General features: G+C 38.6%; 1 protein-coding gene across 1 annotated transcript in view; it reads right to left on the bottom strand.

The window, feature by feature from the left end:
• Positions 1-23,266, bottom strand: part of LOC105830687 (agrin) — a 569,188-nt gene that overhangs the window by 153,501 nt on the left and 392,421 nt on the right. The window contains exon 4 of the mRNA XM_036292157.1: positions 3,822-4,028. Within this exon, the coding sequence (XP_036148050.1) occupies positions 3,822-4,028 (207 nt within the window). The remainder of the gene's footprint in view (positions 1-3,821; positions 4,029-23,266) is intronic.

Here is a 23,266-nt window from a genome sequence, read left to right as displayed (position 1 = left end):
CACCCTCATATTTTAAATTTAGGGCAAACGCCGTTTTAATATTAATGAAGACCGGAATATCATGCGGAGATCTAAAGATTTATCCTGATTAAAAATATCATATAATAGTGATATTAAAAGAACATAATGTAATAAATATGATAATTTTGAGCGTTTCATGGCTTAATTTAACCCGCTCCAATGATTATTTTAACTCGAGAACAATCATGTAAAGTGCTTTTTACGCTCCATCGTCCAAAGTTTACGCAATTTTTTACTGTTCTAAAATCTATATGTACCTTTCATTACTCTGCATAAAGTAATCGTTTAATATGAAAATTCAAGATAGATTTGTATTATAAATTCAACATAATAAGTTTAAATGAGGTTTGAGTTAAAAAAATATTACAAGCTACAATATCTTTATGCAATACAAAAAGTTTATATCATGTTCCTACAAATAGTTATTTTTATTTTCATTGAACAAAATACTCCATATAATTTTTACATTTGTGTGTGTGTGTATAATATATTTAATAAACATATATAATAAATATAGTAAAAATAAAACGTTTTTAATAACATTTTTATATTTTTTAAATAATATATGATATGATTTACAATTAGTCTTATTTCAAATAGTTGAAAATGTTGAATATTATATTATATATTTCGTTTCTTTCTAATAATTTTTTACAAATTTTAAATATACAATCCATTGCAGACAAAACCCCATCTAGCATAAAAGCATTTTATTAGCGAAAGACTATCATATAATAAACTGCTTAATGTGCTTTCACCATTATCTTCTTTCATTTTTTTCAAATAATGTTCACTAAATCTATCTCTACGTAATGTTCTTCAATATTAATAAATTATAGGCCACAATCAATAATATACTGTAATATACAATAATGTAGTTAATAATAATATGTACTATAACTTGCAATAATGTAATTAATAACAATTACTTTAAACTGGGGTGTAAGAGAACTCAAGTAATCGTTTACAAAAAAAAAGATGGAATGTCTTTGAATTACAAGTACCAATAAAGTTCCAATTATTTTTAAATTCTTTTGTATTCGTGACAAAAATGTTTCAGAAGATCGCGACAGAAAAAAAAGGGGAAATCTAATTCCGGATTTAATTTTAAATGTAAAGAACCGTCCAGATCACCATTCCGTCGAACTTAGCGATTCGACTTCGTGGTGTGTACACGTCTGCACATTTCGGAGGAACTTCGGAGTAACGAAGTGGAATCTTAAGACGTTCAACGTTAGGTGGAGGGTAAGGGGAAGGGGGAAAAGCCCCCGCATTGTGCGCCACTCGGACGGAAGGAAGGTTTCACGACCTTGCAGCTTCGCGAAGTCCTTTTGACGCCGGATGAGCACTTGAGCTTTCATGACCTTGCGCGCGTCCGCGCATTGTCCGGTCTTTCAAACGTGGGCGCGATTAATTGGAGCAAAATGAGAGGAGTGAGGGGGGGAGGAGGGGGTAAGTCCCGTGTAAGGCTGCGCGAGGACGTTAAGTAGAACTCACGAAACGGCTGAATCACCTCCTGCGCGAGAGAAACTTGAAGCGGCGGTGCAAGCGGCGCGCCCGTCCCGTCCGCCAGGACGAAGACAATGACGCGGAAAATGGGGCCTTTGTATGACGTTCTCAAAGGGGATTCACGTCGCTGTGTCGGAGCGACGCGGGACATTAATCAACATCATAAAGTTTGAGAAATTGTGGCTCTAAAAAAAAAAAAAAAAAAAAAAAAAAAATTATCCGGACATCCGTTTCCCCAAGCTCTCCGTTCTCGGCGCCGCGTAATCCTCTCGCCGTATTACACGCGCCGCTCGTCGATCGAACGCGTCTCTCAGACGTCCGAGACGACCGATCGATATATGATAATCGAGAGTTTAGCGCTTCATCGGACCGCAGCCGATGACGAGCGGCTCTTGACGACGAATTCGGAGATCAAAGCGACAGCAGCAGCAGCAGCCCCGGAGGATGATGCAGCCGCGCGCGTCCCGCGGGATCGTATTACGCGCCTCGCTCTACTCGCTCTCGCCCGCGCGCTGGAAGAATTTGCATTCGGCGCCGGCGGAGAGACGCGCGGTCTCGCGCGTTATCGCCGTAATTTCCATGGCACATGTTTGCCGCGATATAACGTACCCCTCCCGCCCCCCCCCCATCCCCCGTGGAGGAGTAAAGCATTCCATTTGCGTATCGCTCGTGTGTGTTTCTCTGGCCGCGTTGACGCTCAGGAAGGAGCGCCCGCGATATACCGGAGACGGATATGTACAACGTATATCCGTCGGGCGCGCGCCGTGTGCAGCCTCCGTCCTGAATAAAAGATCGTCTCGAGAATCAGCGCGCGGAGCCGCGCAGGACTTCGAGCAAAAATCGCGTATCGGATCGGATGCTGGTTAATTCATGGCGGCTCCCCGGGATCCCGCGGGATGGACGGGCAAAAAGAGAGAGGCGAGTGATAAAGTACGTTTCGAGGTATTATACGAGGTATCCTGTCTCCTGCGGCTTTCACTGACACGTGTGCCTCTGTGTGTGTGTGTGTGTGTATGCGTGCGTGTGTATTGCATGTGCGTGTGCGCGTCTCTCTCTCTCTCTTTCGCTGGCTTTCCGACTGATTTTTTTGCCGACTACGTCGCGCTCTTCCGAGATATTTTGCCGGATACTAGGAGAAGGATCTCCGAGGATCGGGAAGCACTTGGGCGAGCATGTTGGGCGAATTAAAGTTTAAAAGGCTGCCGGGCCCACGGCGACCTATGGATCCGGTGACGGTGGTTCGGAGACTAGAAAGTTTCGGCTTGGCTTTGTCACCGCTTAACTCTGGATGAGTAATGCAACGCGTAATGGTGCTCGCGATAAGCGAGCTCATTTCTAGAGCTTATCGCGTGACGCGAAATCGACAATGTTAATCTTCCCTCGCTATACTCCTTTCGCTTCGTTCCGTCAAGGATCTCGCCCGTCGCTCGGCGAAGAAACCGATAACGTTGAATATTTAATCGGATTTCCTTTCACGTTAACGCTAAAATTTATTAGCGCTATCAATCATCGAGAAATTATTATTTCACTTGGAGTGGAATACGAATAACAATTCTGCAAAAAAAGTACGGATAACCAATCGATAGAATTGAATTTTTACGAGGAACGACATGTGTCAAATTTAAAATAACTTCGTTTATATCCCTGGGAATCCCTTTCGATTGTCGTGCATATCGAACGTCACGCGTCAAAAGCTGCTTTCGTTCTCGTCGCAAGCAATATCGAAGTGAATAATAATGCCAAGACGCTCGAAAAAATCGAGAAAAATATTATCATTGTGGTTAGATAGGATAGCGCAAACAAATTTCACATTTTATATTTTTGCTGCGAATATAATATCATCGCTAAAAAGTAGCAAGATAAGATAACCGTAATGTACGAACGCCGAATAAATAATGCAGAATAAAAGTTGAGCGACAATACGAGAAAGAGAGGTAGAATTTCTTATTTTAAAAGATCGATAAAGAAGATATGTTATTGAATTAAATTTTCACTTTAAATATTCTAGAAAATTACGTTATATTAATTTCAGTTTAAAAATGTTTTAATATAATTTCTTATAATTAAATTTTAAAAAAGATTATACTAAAATCTGTTTTATTTTTGAAGTGGTTCAATATTAATCGTTCAGCAAAATTTGACGTAGAATTGTGAAAAAGAATATAAGAGGGAAAAATTACGTAGACGGAATCTGTATATTTGATAGCCCTTTCGCATCTTCAAAGCGATATCATTTTTCCAGACACGGGCACGCACGCGCTGTAGGGATAGAATAATAATAAAGCACTCACCGCACGCGCCCTGATGCTTCACCCTGACGTTCCTCCTGTTTTGGCAGTTGGTCTGCTGCAGGTGACAATAGGTCGTGTAGGTCATGTCGTCGGAGCCGCAGACGGGATTGGGAGTCAAGGGACAATCCGCGGGGCATTGACACAGAGCCTTGCCGTTCTCGACGACGCACGTCGCGCCCCAGGCGCAATAGGTCTTCTCGCAGGGTTCTGAAAGGGAGAAAGCATGCCGTTTTAATTCTCAACTCGCCGGGCACGTCCGGCGTTGCTTAAAAGCGTTTCAAAGCCAGCTCAATCGACGACCAACCGTTCTCGAACTCTGTATTACGCTAATATTTTATTCCATTGTTGTTCTTACTATCAGCGAACTGTTTCTACCGCTGGTAATACATGTTTGAGAACAATTGTTTTAGATTAATTTTCAGATAAGACAGTTGACAGAGAGTTCGACGGTTAAGAAGTAGTGTGCTAGAGTTAAGTGGAAATTTAGTTTCAGAGCTTAATTGTCAAGATATTTAGATTGAAAATTAATAAGTGATAGCAGATCGTCAGACATTTTGCTAACTAAAATATCCCATATTATTTCATATTCACTATCTTGATATTAATTCGATATTATTTTTAAGATGTTGTCAGTCAAGACGTAAATATGGTTAAAGGTGTAAAAGTTACTTTTAAAACGTATAACAATACCTTCGAGATAATCCTTCCGTTACAAATTACGATGCCAAATTTTGCCAAAAAAAAAAATTAAAATCCTCTTTCGTCACAAAAGCCTCGGTGAGGGCGTTAAACGACGCTATTATGGTAATCAATCTACTTTTCATTCCCGGTTAAAAATGATTCGCACCCTTGGTCCCTCGGAGTCCCGCCATTAAATGGACCTCGTTTCGCGGTTGAAAGTTAACAATAGACAACAACCTCCGGTCACAAAGACGCCCCTTGAATAAACTGCAGGCGACGCGACGGGTTGATACCGTCACGTCGTATTACGCCGCGTTGTTAATTAATTATTAATTCCGTTGAAGTACCGACCTCCTTCCGTCATCCACGAACAAGCTACGAAGGAAGTGGAAAACCCGCGGCCGATCTGCGAGAAACGACTGCGAACGAGGGGGATAAAATCCCAGTTGACGCGTGTGTAGAAAGTGTTGTACGGCCGGGCGATTCCTGTTTATCGCGATCGCACGTACGGAACGTACAGTAGAACTGTGTCTATTACCCGAACGAGTTCCGAGCATTGCGCGAGCGGTCGGCTCTTTGCCCTGACACGCAACAAAAGTTGGAATTTTGTCTCCCAGCAGAGCCGTCACGAACGTACCGTCCGATGGGGAAACCGCCAATTACGGCGGAATTACTCGGCAAAAATAATTAGCAGCCGCAGGTCCCGCGGGAATGAATAAATTTCCTCCGCCTCCTCCTCCTCCTTTGAGTCTCTTGAAGAGGTCTCGTCCTCCCCGTGATTTTTTACCGCGCCCCTCTGCCAAAGGTGACGCGTTGATATATATGTATAACGACGTTCAATCATTATTTTATCAATAATACATAACGCGCGTCGTTTTAAAGAGGAAAAACGCGCGCGTGCGCGCCGAAGGAAGAGGCGCGTTGCATTAAATTCAGTTTAGCTCGTCGTTCGGCTCGTTTTGACGCTTATCTTTCTTTTGCAGCCGCGCCCTCCTCCGGAACCGCGTCCCTCCGACGACTCGTGTAAGCGCAATTAATTTTTACAAAGAAAAGTTCGCTCGAAGAAAGATGGAGCCGCACGGATAATCCGTGCAGCGCAGTCATTAATACGAGAAGACAAGTTGATCCCGGGCGAAAAAAAATCGCCAAACTCGCCCCCCCCCCTCCCCCGGTTCGATAGTTTCCTCTTCACGATGGCCGCGCGCGGGAACGGGCAGGAGACGGCTTTCTTCCGCGCGTCTTTCGCCGCCGTACTCCTCCATTTTTCAGCCATCCAGCGTGAAACGGTCGCCGAACGACGTCGTCCATGTGCCACGGCCGAAAGAAAGCGATAAAGAGCCCGTTTTTCGCAGTCGATCCGACCCGATCCTTCTTGCCGCCGTTTTAAAATGGACGCGGGAACCGCTTCCGGTTCTGCGCGAAAATCACCGACGGACGACCCGCGAGTTTCCCCGTGGGAAATCGTCGCTCATTAGGGCTGCTTTTTCTATTTGCACACCTTCGCCCGGGAGAGAACGCCCTTCGAAACGTTCCTCGGAAGAGCATTTCAACCCTCGAGCTGTAACGTACGTATCTTTTCTGCTCGTTCTCTTCTCGAATAGATTTTCGAATTCTTTTCCTTCAAACACTTCACTTATCTTAATAAGAATTGAGATTTATAATATAAATTCTTAATCGAGACAGAAAAATATTTAACGCTGAAAATTAATAAAATGTAGTTGATCGTAATAAAGTTTCAATTCTTATTTATGGATTAGATAAAACAGGATAGAGCATAAAAGATGTAGTAAAAATATGTAGTTACGGATGATGTAAATATAATATAATATTAAATAACAGACGTTATTTTCAAAATTTTACTTCAGAGATTAATAAAAATTAATTTCAATTTTTAACTAAATTTCCAAAATAAATATATTTTCAAAATGTTGTCAAACATGAGTTCAAAAATGTTTTATTAGAATACAAAAAAAATTTAATTTAAATCGCAATGAATAAAAAATTAAGTAACTTGTAAACTATAATAAAAGAATAATGTTGAAATTTTAATTATTTAATCATAATAATAGAACACTATAATTTTACTATGTTTGCTAATTTTTTGTAATAATCACTCTGATCTTCAATATTGTTCTTTTGTCAAATAAAAAAATCTCGAGAATATATAGTGTCGTACGAAAAATTAAAAAATAGGCGTCTAATTAAATTCTTGCTATTAAGTTTATCTTTAAAATCTTATATTTAAAAATAACATATTCTCTCTCACTTTTATTTATTACGTCAAAGATGTTTACAAAATAAATCGATAAATTATTATCACAAGAAAATAGTGAATGGTTACTTTCTCTACCGTTTAACGGGGAACGAATCCACGGGGTTGCTTTTAATGGATACATCGCGGGGCAGAATTTTCAACTTTACTGACTTCGCATTTTTACAATTGCTTGTTGCGAACGGACCGGTGCGCGTTTCGCAGTCGGCGCCGTGCAACGCGACTGACTCTTGATGCGTTTCGAACGAAATTATATCCGGTCCGATTGCGCCGCCGCTTCCGTCGACTATTGTTTACAGCGAGCCGTGCCGTTTCACCGTTGCGTCGGCGTGATTTTTCGCGGTCGGCGACAATGCCATTTATACGATCTCTCGCTCCGAGGGCTGGGGCACTATAAACAAAACCGAGAGGGCGCGGGTCCGGATATGACACAGGACACGGTTATTTTCCCGCAATGTGGAAAATGTGACAGGCTCGCTATCCGCGACTTGAACGGGTTAGCCTCGCACGAATTTTCAATAAAAATATCTTCCGGTCCGTTTGCATCGCGAGTCCCGGATTTCATGAATTTCCGGTGCGGAATGGCGCAAATTTCATTTTCGAACATGCAAACATTGCAAACATTTCACAACTACGTTAAAAGAGAAATTTGTATATTTAATTATGAGACATACAACAAAATAAATGGTTTTCCTAATTATTTCAGTAATTGCTTTAGCAGGCGCTTAAGAAACTAATCTATTTCTTAATTTATTGTTTAAGAGATTATAAATAAATAAATATTTAAAAATATTTTAGATATTTGACTTGACCATAATATCTTTTTAAGAGAAATATATATTATTTAAGTTGTGTGGAATACTTTACTATACTATTTTATATTATAAATCAATTTTGTCTTAATTACATACATAAAATCGTCGTGGATAGCTGCATTTTTTTCTTTCCTTATCAAAATGTATGTCAATAAAGTTTATTGTGCGATTGTTAGGTCGGCCTGTTTATCGCTCGGCGAACAGCCCATGTTAAAGCAGAATTTCCCAACAAATTTATCCACAGTGCGAGAAACGATCAGCAATCAATGTTTGCTTTACCACAGCATGGATAATTACGGTTTTTAGTGAACGCCATTTGCGGAGAAATTTAAACAGAAAATAAATATAAATAAATAATAAAACTTTAAAGTTAATTTTTGATCTATTTTAAAACAACGATTTAACTTAATGTTGAACATGAAAAATTAAATAATTATCAGAATTATAAAAAAACTGCTTTCTTTCTTATAATATTATTTCTCAAATAAAATAAATATGTAAAAAATCATGGAAGATAAGTTTATTTATACATTTTAATTCTGATTCTTTTCACAATGTGAAAATCGATTCTTTTTGCAACGTTTCTGAATATTTTGAACGTTTCAAAGTCACCATGCATTGCATGTAATCTGCACGTAGATCTGTGTGTGATTCATCGAGTGACAATTTGTCGTTAGTCATAACACGAAAAACTGTCGTGTCCATCACGCAATTTATCGTATTGCTTCATTGGAAATTCAATCATTCGGAAAGACATCCGTAGTAAAACCGTACGTATAAATTTTGTAAATAAAAAACGTGCACTGCAAAGCATATCCTCTTTATATATAAAGGACATGTATATTTTATAACGGAATATACAATATTAGAACGGATTTCTTACGTGTCCATTTTACTTAAGCGTGACTGGCGCAATTCTTAATGTGACATTTTATCTATGTATGACAATGTCTTTTATATAAATAGGACTGAAAATAATTATTATAGAATAGACGTTAAACCGGACATTATAAAGGATGTGGTCCGGACATTATAAAGGATGTGGTCCGTCATGTATATTAAAGCGGACGAAATAAACAAAACTATGCTGGCAACGCAATATGGCGCGAGCGGTAGCGATAGCTTTGTCGTTCACTGTTACAACAGTCTGTTAGCTTGTCTGCTTTGACGGCCGTTCTCTTCGCAGTTGTGATGAGTGTTTTTGTTGCTAATTGTTGGTGCTAGTTGTGGGTGTCGATCGGCGCGGTGGCCGTCGCGGTGGGTATGCGGCATGTGATTGCGAATTTGGGTTGCTTCCCGAGGATGGTGACGCGGGTGTGTGCTCCTCTTGCGGGCATTATTCGCCTTTACATGAGCGTGTGAGAAAAGAAGCACACGTTTGCGTTGTCATCCGCGGGAGACAACTCAAATTCGTCGCGGTCGCATGCCGTGCATTTGCCGCGGTGGTTGCCTCGTCGATCAGTGCCCGTGTTGGCACCAACGGTTAGCAATAGAGATGTTTATTGCAACTGAGGGGAGGGCAGCCGTTAGGGCGGACATTAGTCCGTTCTATTTATGAAGGACATTAAAGACAATGTCCTGCATATATAATTCCGTTTTAATTTCACACTTATCTAAAGTGGAAAAAAAGTCATTTTTTTCCATTATAGTTTCGCGGAATTTAGAGCGGATGTGTTTTGCAGTGTGCCACGTCGTAAAGCCACGAGTATAATGTGGATTAGTTTGACCCGACCGCACGGTCTCAAGTATGAATTTTAAATACCGTCATCGTCCGATAAAAATGAAAGATAAAGAAAAATTTCTATGCACGTCAATTTGTATGACTTTTCAATTATTATCTGCAAACCGACAGACAGAATTAATGTTGTCTACAATAATTACTACTTTAAATTTCATCATTTCGAGATATAAAAGCTCGTATCCTGTTATCGCGTGAATAATGTATTGAATAAATGAAAAATAAAGATATTTAGATCATTATAAAAGCCGGTAAGTATAAACAATCATACGACAGATATTTGGATTATTTCGCACGCAAAAATATAATATTCATAATATACACAATACTATACAATTTCGACAGTTACTTAAATTCTTCTCAGTTAAATATTTATATCGCAAACTTGAATATTCACATGTTATAATCTTGATATTTTCAATTTATCAAATTATATCATTTAAAGCCCCATATTAAAACGATGTATAAATTATTCAGCAGCGCAATAACGAAAAGAATAAAACCGAAATATAATCTTTGGCTTCAAAATTCTTAAACGAGAAAAAGATAATGGTATATAAATAAATCTTCAATTTAAAATTGTTTATTAATTCAAATACTTGGATTATATTAAAATCCGAAGTATAAACAATTTGAACGTATAAATGTTTAAATCCTTAAAACTTCATTCTGCGTTACGTATTAATAACATCTTCAATTTCTAAATTATTCGATTTTGCAATATACATTAATATTGCCGGTACGCTTCCGCAAGCAACGTATCAACGCCGTACGTTCGTTCCGCGTGACAACGCAAACGAGACGTCTTTGTTTTTCTAGTCAATTAATGCGAAATGATGGGAAGGGAAGGAGACCGTGAGAAGAAAGTCAGCGCGCGCGTCACGTCGCCTCTGGGATAAAATGCCAGTTGCGAGTAATTAATCCCGGCTGTGCCAGTTCCACAGGAACGACGAAGACGGATCGGGGGTAAGCGAAGAGGGCAGGGGAGGGGAGAGAGGGAAGACCTTAATTGCGCGGCGCGAATACAAACTCTTTTCCGCGAATGCGCCGCGAAATGCCTGTCTCCCCTCCCCACCCTCGCGCGCCCTAGCGATATGAACACATTGCGACGTCCGGCCGCGACCTATGATTAATGTCTCGCTTCGTTTACCGCGCGCGATCGGATCGTCGGTATAATTAATTAACCGCGCTGTTCGCGCCCGCGTTCTCCGGGCCGGTGGTAACAATACGAACCGCGGGTAAGTAAAGGGAGGGATTCTCCCCCCGTTATCGTCGAGACGCGAGACCCCGGGTCGACGCTCGGCTTATCGGCGTCGTGTTATATCAGATCGCCGCCACGATTAATTTCACGAATCTGATCAGCGCGCTCGCGATACGATTAATTAACCGCGATCAGTCTGTGAATTCGCTCTCGTCACGCCGAGACGCGAAGTCTTAAATACACGCGCGAGGATGAGCTCCGTGTGAGGCACGACATTGCTTCAAGCCGCATTTGTAGTGAGTAACGGAATGGGACGTATTGTAGTTCACCAGATATATCCCATTTCTGTATCACGGAATGGAAATGCTTAGCTTTTTAAATATTTTTATGATACATTAATCCGCGGCGTGATATTCTAATCTAGAAAAATTATTTCTGTTCTTAAAGAAAATTATTGCATATATTTTTTTTTCCTTCTAGTGTTCTAGGCTACTTCCTTACGACTCGTAATTTCTATTTTCGCTATTACTTTTAGGTTTTTAATAACGCCAATCCAATTTGCAATATTAGCAGAAAATTGTTCGAGTTGCCAGTTTTGTAAAGAATTCATTTTAAAGGGTTAGTTTAAATTCAAATAAAAAGAAATCCGTTAAATATAACGTAAACACTGACGAGAGAGGAAAGAGTCTGCATATTAAACCCTATTAAAATTTAGAATCTTCCTAGAATGTAAGTCTTGAGCCTACAGCGTACTTTCTTCTTTCATGCTTTTTTTTGCAGCTCCATATTTTCACTCGACCACCGCAAGATCTGGTTTCTTTTGGCCGTAGATATCTCGAAAACGCGATTAGCTCTTTTCTTGCCTCGTACACCGATCCCGCAATCGTACCCGGCGCGCGTCGTATTTCACGCAGTTTATAACAGTAGGAGCGCGAAACAGCATCCCCGTCGCGTTACGGCAAACAGGTCCATGCGTTAAGTAGTTTGCCCGTAGTAAGCGCCAGCCCGGTGTAGGATTTGCAGTGGTAAGGGTCAACAGCTTGGGCGCGCGTCACTTTAAGACCGCTCCTCGCGTCGCAATTTCCAGCCGAGCTGGTGTGTGCCCGATTCCGTTCTAATCTATGCGATGAATCGCGGCGTACATTGTCATCGTGGTTATTTACGTTGGTCGGCTCTGACCTGCCGGAGGCAAAAACCTCAGATGTGAATTTCGACGCTTCTCTGCATCGTATAGTGACGAGCACATTATTTTAAGTATAGAAGAAATGCTTTAAATTTTTTCGATTATTATTTGAAATTGAACTCTTAAAAATCTTAAAAGTCTTGGAAAAATATTTGAGAAAGTCTTGAATCGTTTTAGTTTAGAAAATCTTCTTCCAAGTCCACGTTAGAAAGTATATTTCACGTTAGAATTCAGAACACAATTTTATATGTCATGTAATGTAAAAGAATATATTTAAAGACCTTAACGTATATAAAAAAATATATATATATATTAAAATATAAATAAATTAAAATATATAACATATTGTTTATAAACTCTAATTCCAATCCTTTTAAAAGAATAATAATCTTTCGAAATAATTAAACACTTCGTGGTTTTCATAATTTTGAAAGATTTCGAAATATAATTATTTTTTGCGATTTTTAAGAGTTTCCTGTTCAATTACATTCAAAGTAAATTCAAAACATTGAATCAATGACGTCCGTCATTGATGCTAGCGATTTATTATTTTGAAATTATCCACAAGAAATTTTTTTCGATTTTTTAAGAACAAAATAGAGGAAATATAATTAGAGCAGTTTGTTTTAAAAGTAACATTTTATTAATTATGATAATATTTCTCAGTAAAATAAAAACCTTTCGTTAGATTATGAATCTTCGTAATGTTATCTCAATAATCATCCACTATTATATGCTGCTCATTTATATATGTTATACCATACACATTACGCCATTGTGCGCCAAACGCTGCGCATTCTATTGGCGTAACGATAATAATACACTTCCTTTAATTCTGTATCGTCGTACAATCGCGCATAATTCATGGCTACGAGCTGCGAGCAATTGTGGCATTTATTGTGACGTGTTATTTACAATAATGTCGTTGTATCAAACGTAGCGTTATGTTGTCCAGATTGTGGCAGGCGGGATAAAACCCGTGAATTTCGCTCGCGATAGTAATTCGTCCGCTTGGAATTTGTCAGTAAACTTTATTCGTCCGGAATTGCGAGTTTCATCATAATCGCGGACACGTTACTGAAATAAAAGCGCGGTGAGTAATGAAAGGGCAATAATTATTTGCTCATTATCCTGCGCGCTTTTGTGTGTGGCGCGCGACAGCAGTTCATGCGAAAAGTTATTTCGCGAGTTTGTGTATCTAAAATCTAACAGTCATTCGGCAATTCAATCGGCTATTCGCGTCAAGCTGTAAGAGAAAATTAATCTCATCAAATAAACTTTAAAGCGGTTAAAACAATTTAATGTTTTTTTTTTTTGGTAACTCAAATAAGATAACTTAATAAAAAGGAATATTGCGTAATAAAAAGCGCAGTAACGTTAAAAAATTAATTACCATAATTTCTTAATTAGATTCACAATTCGTTAAATCCGACAAAAACAATTTAAATATTTAAGTAGCTTAAAAGTGTAAAATTCGATTTTTTTTTTAAATTATTAATACTTTTTTTCTCTCAATAAGATTCTTCACAATCTACAAGTTGATCGACGTCGGTTCCCCTAACGCCGAAACAGCATGTAGAATTGCGATGGGCTGGAGATATTCGCGGAAATGAGATCGTTCGACAATCGACGCCCCTTAACTTTAGCCATTATCTATACGATACGGCCAGCCCGAAACACGGCCGTTTACAATCGCTTTAACTGTGTGGTTAAGTACGTGTTCTCCTGCCCGGAAATCGCGATAAGGCGCGAAGAGATAGCGGCGGGGTCGAGGAACACTTTTCGAGGCACCCTTTAAGCAGGGATTTCCGCTCTCGATTGTCACTCGATAACAATCGCAATTGAATAAAAGCGCTTACGCTACGCAGCCGTTGTCAACAATCGCAAATCAATCGCGAATCTCACCGGAATTTCCCCGTTCATTCCTGTTAATAATTTAGAGAGCGGTAACGACTTTCCCTCTATCCCAACGTCGAGAGAACTGCCGCTCGTTCCTTTCCGATACTCTCGAGACGTCCCGCATATACACACGCAGATGACGCATTTAATATATCCAACAAATATCCAGCGCCATCGATGCGCAATAAAATATCCGCCGCGAAATATTGAAAGCCGTGCCGCGTGTAAAGCGAGGAGGGCTGTATCGAATAATACGGCGAATTTCTCTCGGAACGGTTTCATTTTAAACGATGACTCGCCACCCGTCCGGATTCGAAATCTCGGATTTTTCGACGGAAAATCGACGGGAGGAGAAATGAAGGGAAAAGGAAGCGAGACGCGGACGGCAACCGTCGGCATTGCCGAGGAAAGAAAAGCGGCCCTTTTCCTACGCGACTTTCGTATGCGAAACGAGTTCGCAGGGAGGGAAGGGGGGAGGGGACGTAGAAGGGAGAAGTGAAATCCTCTGGGAAGAGACGAACGTTATTAATACCTTTCGCGTGTAATCCGTCAACAAGTCGCCCCAGCGGTGTCGGAGCAACAAAAAGCTCGGGAGGGCTCTGTGAAAAGCCCGGGCGGTCAGTCACGCTGGCGTGTTATCGAGGGGTGAGGGAAGAGCTAGAGGGGAGGGAGGAGGGGGGGGATATAAATACGCGAGAGTCTATCGATTTCGTGTCCGACTTCTCGCGGGGCGCGCGTTGTCAAACGGAGCGGCGCAAGCGGAGACGGACGGAAGGGCCGGGGCTATCTCCGCGGCCTGCAAAGGGTCGGCTGTAAATTACATTTTGACGTCGTGACGCGGGATATATCGGGACGCGTCAGGTGAGCCGTGCGATGCTAGGCGGTCGATGTTACGAAATTGGAAGCTGCCGGAAAGAACCGATAGTGCCAAAGCACCTACGGGTACTTCGTATAATCAGCCTTTTAATTGGCCGCTTCCTTCCTCCGTGATGTAACCCGAGGATTTTACGTAAGCTTTTTAAGAGAACGAGGATTCGTGGAAAATGCGTATCTATAATACATAACACGCCGGATAAATTTCAAATGGACGATCGATATGAATTCCATCGGTATATTGATGGAAGAAAAAAATTTTTTAATTAAATGAACGACAGTTAAATTCATAGAGAATATTATACTTCTCTTCAATCTCCGGTTTGTTATATATGTTCGGGAATTATTATTTGATCGTCGAAAAGCCAGATACGCAATCATGAACTTCCTGATTGCAAGTAAATGTAATTATAGTAATCATGTAATTACAGTAATTATAAGATTAATGCGTTACATTAATGAATTAACGCGTGCGTCGCGCATTATGTGCATAATATGAAAAACATAGCAGATGGATGTTTATGTTACAATCTGCAATTACATAAAATCCCATATCATATTGTAAAGCGAAATTGTTTATAAGTCCTTTTGGATAACTTTGCCGTACGCGCCTTTAATAAAAAAAAGGTCTACAGTTATATTTCTAAATTAAAACTACAAGAATAGTTCGCGTGCCTGCGTAAAAGTGTCGGCATTTTCCATTTAATTAATGTTAGTGTCGTGAAATTTAATTATAAATTCTTTTGCCGAAACTATGCTTCCACCTATATTTTGATAATTACGCGCAAAGTAAATTTCTCTATGTTTTTCGATATTTTTCCCCGTAAATAGAGCACCCAATAAAGGAGACGGAGAAAATATCGCTTGAATATGAATGAAGTACACCGTCGAAAACTTATAAGCGGTAAAATGAGATAATGGCTTCTTTCTGTTTCGTTATTTATCGAGAACTTATCAGCGAAGGATACTCAATTGCGATTTACATAAATTAATGGAAACACAGAATAGCACGGAATAAACAAGTACGTAAGTAAATAAATGCAACGAGAGGTATCGTAGCGTTTAATTACCACGAAACGAGCCATCTGCTATCATTAATAATTAATTAATTGTCATCATTATATGCAAACGATTAATTGATAATTGCCGAAATAATTTATGTATACGCCACTAATTAGTCCACTCTGCACGCTGTTCATTTCAACTGTCGATAATGCAACAACAATTGTCATTATTATTAAATAACGCCAAGTTATGATAAGTTAATTAAATACACACTTGCCCTATTCATTTGCTTTGCTTAATTTAATCACATTTCACGCGAGGTTGACTTCGCTTCATTCACAAAAACTTTTCCTAACGTTTCCATTTCTTTCTAAATAGAAAATAGATATTGAATTACATGTAAACATTTATACGAAACAAAATGTTGTATTTTAATTTATTATATTTACAGAAACCTATAAATTCATGGATTATTAAATGTACACAAATCGCAAGCGTGCGAATTTATAACTTTTGTCGTATTGTCTTGTGCGTTGTAAATTATAGCTCAGAGAAATAAAAACGCTGACGGTGATATAAATCCTAGTTACAAAGAATAATCACTTTCCCCAATACGTTTCCCATTACATAAAATTAAGATCATTTTTTTAAAAAGGATTAGAATTAGCTTCTAAAAAAGAAAGTGTTCAGCAAGTCAGCCATGTCGCAAAACACGGGCTATATGATTTCTAGCCTCTCCTTTGTTGACGCAATCGATTCATCCAGACCGGTCATCCTCCCCGTGATTCGAAGTGAAGAAGATATAATTACGCGGTCAACTCACTCAACCCCGAACGGGAAATGGGTAGGTAGTGGGTACCTGCGATGCGGTCGCGGGAGTGGGGATGAAAGGAGAATATAACCCAATTAACGGCAGTCGAACACTGAAGTTGTCTGAATATATATACAGTCACGAAGGGTTCGCTGCGGTAAATAAGCGATCACGCGCGAAAAGAGTCCGCGTATTTTATTTCTTCCCCGACAAAAAAAAAAGCTTACCAACTAATTATCCCTTCTGACTTTTCTCGGCCCCTTCGATCCGATGCCAGGAACACCCACGGCCGGGAACCCCACGCTAACCTAGATCCTAATTTCAGCATCTTTTCGACCCCTACCGTTCTCCTTTCCATGTCAAAGAGCTCGATCAAGTAATGCTCGATGAGAGAAAAATTCCACCACTGAGAGAGGAGATGCCGAAATTTGTTAGCCGACTTTTTCACTCGTATCATTCCGAAATTCCTGCAGCGTTTCGTATTTTTTCATTTAAATGTGACATTCTTCGGTATAACACGAGTATTGAAAAAAATTTCAGCCTTTCAAAAAATGCCAATAAATTCGATAATAAAGCGGACAAAGCAGATTCTGACAGAACTGAATGAGATTTCTGCTCTCGGCTTGAAATTCAGAAACTTGTAAATCGTCAGTTGTAATAATTCCCTTTATCGCCAATAAGGAGAGTACGAAACAACGTTGGAATAAAGGAAACTGTTTAACGACTCGATAAATTTATTTTGCTCGCTAAAAATGTATGAACCGATGAACAGATTAGCTACTTTCTAAGAACGTGATTTTATGCTACGGTATTACCCTCTCGTCCAGGCTATCATAAAGTTATATCGATTCACGACTGGGCGGAGTTTAATGTCAGTGTTATGAGTAGCAGTACAAATCTTTTGTTTTATGGCCGACATGGCTGACGGGAATAAATGAGGATTTCAAACGGTAGGAAAGATTTAACGATAGCGCGGCAAGAAGAGGGTAGTCGTATCAGAAATCTGAACGTCAGCGTTCCTTCGCTACTTCCCTTTTTTTCACACAATGTGTACTTTAAAGCGGCAAAAAGAAAGAGCGGTGGGAACGAGAGCAGAAAAGCATGTTAAGAGAATTATTTAACTATATATATATATTATTTAACTATAATATAAATAATCTGTTATCTTACAAACTTGCAATTAATCAAATGTAAAATAAATGTTAGTTGCCAGTAACTATTAATTCTTTGACAAATTTAACATCAATATAACAAAAAACTCGAGAAAATGATTTTGTATCTAATAATAGATAATAGATTTTTCTCTCTCTCTCTCCCCCCCCTCTCTCTCCTTTATGCGAGCGCATCGGATATACATACAAATCTATTGGATTAGTCGGCAACGGTGATGTTACGACGCTAATCTACGTGCACCAGGTTGTCTAGTTTGACCCGGCTGTCGCTAACCATGTGACACGTCATGATACGACGACGACACCTCGGTCCAATCCGGTATAACGCGATACGGAAGGAACATTATAGGAACTTGACGGCGCGACTAATTACCAATTCGATCGGTTCTCAAGTCAGGTTGTATCATTAAGGAATACCTTATTCCTGATTAGCTCTTATTGTTTCTGACTGTCGCAATGTTATGAGCGGGAAGAAGTTTAATAATATATATTTATAATACAAGAAATGATATAATGATACATTTAGCAACGAAAATATAGTAAGTTTCTCAATCAAGATTAATCAAAATTAAGTAAGAATAAACAACTCTATTAGAACATTTATTAAGTTATATGACAAAATCTTGCATAAAAGTCTGCAATTATGTAGGTATACAATATTTACAAAAATAAATATGAAAGTAATTAAATTTTCATGAAATATTAATAACTGTCAATAATTAAAATATATTTTAACTGTATTGTGCATAAAACATTTAGAAATATAATTAATTCATAAAAATACAAAAAAGCTTATTTTATTCCTGAATTATACTAAAAATATTGCAATATAAAATACTGCACATTTATCATAATAAAATTTTAAATAAAAAATTGAAAACGTTTAAAAATAATTGTCAAATATTTATATTTCAAACTTGGATTTGTTTAACTTTTGACTACTTTTTTGAAATGTTATTCCGACTGTTGCGATGAGAACTCATCATCTAAGCTCAATTTATATGACGTCATTATTTGCACAATGTGCTTGTCAGAAAATATAATTGTCGCATTAAATAGCGACAAATGCCGTACGTTTTGTGTGGCTAGACAATTTCGCTGGCTGCCAGATTTTGACAGTGTGTCGAGAGACAAATAAGGTAACACTTCGCCCACGACGTTGAAACTAGCACTAGATTGAGCGGGTTTAAATGCCACGTTCGCCACTGATGAGCGGGCTTAAAGCTTTAACGCGTTTCAGAAGAGAATGGGGAAGAGTAGAAACGGCGCCGGGCGGTTAAGCTGATGAATCGTGCAAAAATCACGAGCCCGCGAGAATCGACACGTGGAAGCCCCCAAAGCATCGGCCATCCGTTCGGTCATCGAGCTTCTCACACTCCCGAAGCGCCGGTGGTTAGGTCAAGCCTTCGTAGGTTAGGGTAGGTCGGCTCAGGTCGATCGGTCGTCGCGTATGTACGTCAGGCTGCGTTTTACGATGGCGGCGCGACATGGTGGCGGCTCGCTAGCGTGGAGGGTGCGAGCGATTTAACCGCAACCTCTCCATCCCCTGCAATTATAATGCTAATTCCGCGTACGCGGCTTTACGGTTAATTGTCGGGCGACTTTTCTCGCCCTCAAATTGCCCATTGCATTGCCGTTTCGCCATTTCGAATCGCGCACCGTGAATTCTACCAGCGATTCTTTTTTAAACAATTTAAAGTAAAGTGAAAATTAAAGAAGGGGGAAGACTAATTTATATGTAATTAAATATTAGATTAATACGTAAATACAACAAGAAATAAAAAAAAAGCTACTCTTTTGGTCGAATATTAATAATATTTTCATTACCAATTATTAAATATATTTTCCAGATTTATTAACTACGCGACGATATGATTGTTGGACTCAAAATATAATCATAAATTGAAACTAGAAATATCTTAAATTAATTTGATCATCAAATTTAATAATGGTGCTGTAAGTATTTTGAAAATACCATCCTTGGCTGCAGCTATATTTTTCGCAATAAGATCCTTACGGTATAATTTTACAGATATTTGTAGTATCATTATTAAATTTGACGATGAAATTAATTTAAGATAGTCCAGTTTTAGTTTATAATTGCGTTTTAGGTCCAACAATTATGTGAATGCAGTTTATAGAACTAAAAAATGTATTTAATAATATAAAAATATTATTAAGCACCAAGATCCAAAAAATAATGCTTTTCTTATTTTTAATGTCTATGATTATAAAGAAAAATATATAAAAACATTTTTCATGTTCTATTAAACTTATTATTACTGCGGTATCAAATAAAGAACTTACTTTATAACTTGAGCTAATAAATTAAGAATTATATATGAAAATATTTGAGTAAATATATATAATCAATCGAAATAGCAGAAAGCATGATACAAAATTATTTCCTCTACACATTATTCAAAAGTTTAGAGTACCTTGAAGTGGATTATTTCCCGGAAGAAGATTATGTCGTTGCTCGTCGTATTTGAAATGCACGCAATGGTATAATAAGAGAAGCCGTACAAAAAGCGGTAAGAAACAAGAACGATGAAAGCTTTCCAATCATGGCCCCAAGATTTCCCCGGGAAACAAGAAACGTCACAACACCGTGAACTTTCGACTCGCTTTATTTCCGACGAGAAAAATGTTTCCGCGGCACGATGCGCGCACCTTACGGAAGAAAAGGAGCAATTTATTTCGATATTTCAAGCCCCTCTTGCTTTGATCCATCCTAAGGAAATGGGACTCCCGCGAGAGTAGTTGCGTACTTAATTTGGCTGCACTGCTCGCGAATGGAAGCTCGTCTCTTCCGCATTAGGAGTGCAACTATTTCGCGCGTCAGTGCTATCGTTAATATTATTCGCTGCCATCAGAATAATTTAAATCAACCTTTGACAGGTGTTATAGGACTTTTATAAGCGTATATATCGCTTTCAATTTCCGACTTTTTGTTAAATCTATTACATTTCGTCTTACTCCTTAATTTCTTGGTCTTCGTATTACTTATATTTGAATATTTATTAGCAAACGGTCACTTGACAAATTGAGTAAAGGACGCTAGTTTGTTATGTCATTAATTTTGAGGCGGCTTGTACATTGATATGTCGATACAGCTCGGTATTAGGCGATGGATCAACGATATCGTGCATGTTCGGCCGACGCGCGGCAAGAAAAGTAGTCAATGTCAACGCGTGGTCGGACCCATAACCAGCAGCCCGCTGAGAATTATAATCCGGACGCGAGACGCCTAATTAATTAGCTTGTCTAGGATGCCCATCCGCGGATTATGTAATAGCTGACAGCCGACGGGTTACTGTAATTACGCTATTCTGGAACATCCAATTGGATACCTAACTCGGTAATAATCGACACAACGGCATTAACGAACCGTAGAATATTAATGCGGCACGCTAATGTGTAACAACTTCGCTAATTTGTGGAGGTTTTCTAGTCATCTCATCGTAGATTAACTAATTGTATAATAGGTGTGTTATGCGAGTCCTTTACAAAAGTGTATTAAAAATAACTGATGGAGATCAATAGAAGCAACGTGTTACCTAAAACAATGAATAACTTCTTCGCCGTTAGAATACAGAATATTTTTGTGTTCCTTAATAATAACTTTGAAACGCGCGAAGCTGGAGGCTCGACGCCGTAACAAGTAACTCCACACAGAAAGAATTTTCTTTTAAAAATTATCCTGAAAATCGTGGTAATTGTGGGACAACGTAAATCTTGAAGAATTTTACTATACTTTTGATAAAATTTTGTAAATTTTACTATACTTCTAACAAAATTTATTAAAACTTTGCCCAATTTTATTCAAATTTTACTAAATTTCAGTAAATTTTGTTAAAAATATGGTAAATTCTTCAAGGTTTACGTTGTCTCACAATTACCACGATTTTCCGGGTAATTTTTAAGAGAAAATTCTCTCCGTGCAGATTAAAAATATACTATTCTATCTGAGTACCATAAACGTCGAGAGTGTGCGCTCGACTTTGTTAATTGCTTAAATAACTTCCATTACCTGATTGCGAGAGCTATTAATTGACACGTGGCAGTCACCGCGAAACATCAAACGATCAAACAAAACGCACGGCCGCGCACACGCGCGTTCGCACAGAAGATTCGCCGAAATTGAGCCGAGGCATCGAGCTGGAATTCATATCGCGATATATACGCGAGAGGAGTGCATCAGTCACGAAATTGTACGGCTGTAGTGCTCACCCTCTGTTTCCCTCTTCTTCCCCGTCCCCCCCCCCCTCTCTCTCTCGCTCTTCTGTTCTCTCGCTATCTTCCTTCCCCGCCGCTTCTCTCGCAGCCGCAGAATTTATAAAGGATCGTGCACACGTGGAAGGACGGGAAATGCCACTTGTGAATCCGGGAATACCATCAGTAGCTAGACAGGGACCACTAATCAGGCTGTTTCCACTTAATTTGCCGGGGTAATTAAGCGTCCCGTTCACCTTCGCTCACCTCTGAAGCCATGGCCGAACCAAAAACCAAGTGCTTTATTACGTACGGACCCTATTGTGTCTCACCCCATCGGGTACCATCAGGGTAACCTACTGCACGTACATTGTATGATTTCTGCCTTTCTATTATGATTCCTTCCCCATATCTCTTTACCCGTCTCCGTTGCTCACACATTTTTCAATTTCTTTCTATATTTTGTTTTTCACATTAATGTTTATAAATTGATATTGCCACGTACAGCGTTAGAATGTTATTTCCTTTCCCAATTTTCTTGTTCCTTTCATATAATTCACGTCCAGCTTTATGTTATAAAATTGTATCACAATATCAAATTAACAATTATTTGCTTTATTAATAATAGATATACTGCCACATAATGAGATATTATTTACTAATTATACATGTATTGCATGCGTAATTATTAGGTTAATCTTTTTTTATTATAAGATTTCTCTATATAAAAAAATAGTATCAAATTTAGTATCAAACTAGTATCAAATTAAAATTAATATATTCCATTTAACAATCATTGAATACAATTTCTTACTTATATAAAAACGACGATAAACTTATATGATTGTTGTAATAATAATAATATAAAAAATATTTTAATTCTAGACTTGAAGATGCATTGTTATTTTCTGTCTGATTTTTTCCTTTCATAATAATAATTATTGATTAATAAGAATATCTTCTTTTTATAAGGAGACTATACAAAATTTCTTTATGTAATCAAATTATATCTATTTAATACTATATATTTTCGTTTCAATTTTTAATATTTTGAAAATAAGATATTCTTAAAACAAGAATATTTATTCCTTGATTTATTCGATGTATTGTTTTATTTTTATTGTGTGTACATTATTCGTTCCAATAAAGTGATATTTTTTTTTATATCAGAAATAAGAAATTTATAATAAAAATACTGGAAACTAAAAGAAAACTGTTTATATTTCATGGCATTTATGCAAAAAAATTGCGAACAAATGCAAATGTAGCAAAACACTTGCGAGAAGTTTTAAGTGCAATTTACAATACTTCACCGATTCGAAAATCGCATTAGAGGGACAGTTGCGATCGAAGTCGCAGCTACTTCAGCTTGCATTTAGAGAGCGCGTTTACGTGTTCTCGAGGGAAAAGAAGACTCTTGCGAGGAGCGACGATGGTCCGTGACCTGTTCTGAATCTTATCTATTTTTCAGGGAAGACTCGTACACTCGGTGGCGCGCGCGACTTCCTCTCTCCTTCGCGTTCTGGTTGTATTGTAAGCGGGCCACGAGTCTGACATACCGTGAAATTTTAACGAAGTCT

The sequence above is a fragment of the Monomorium pharaonis genome, chromosome 9, assembly GCF_013373865.1.
Source record: "Monomorium pharaonis isolate MP-MQ-018 chromosome 9, ASM1337386v2, whole genome shotgun sequence".
Taxonomy (NCBI): domain Eukaryota; kingdom Metazoa; phylum Arthropoda; class Insecta; order Hymenoptera; family Formicidae; genus Monomorium; species Monomorium pharaonis.
Note: the sequence above shows the minus strand (reverse complement) of the source record. Positions and strands in the feature narration are given on the sequence as shown.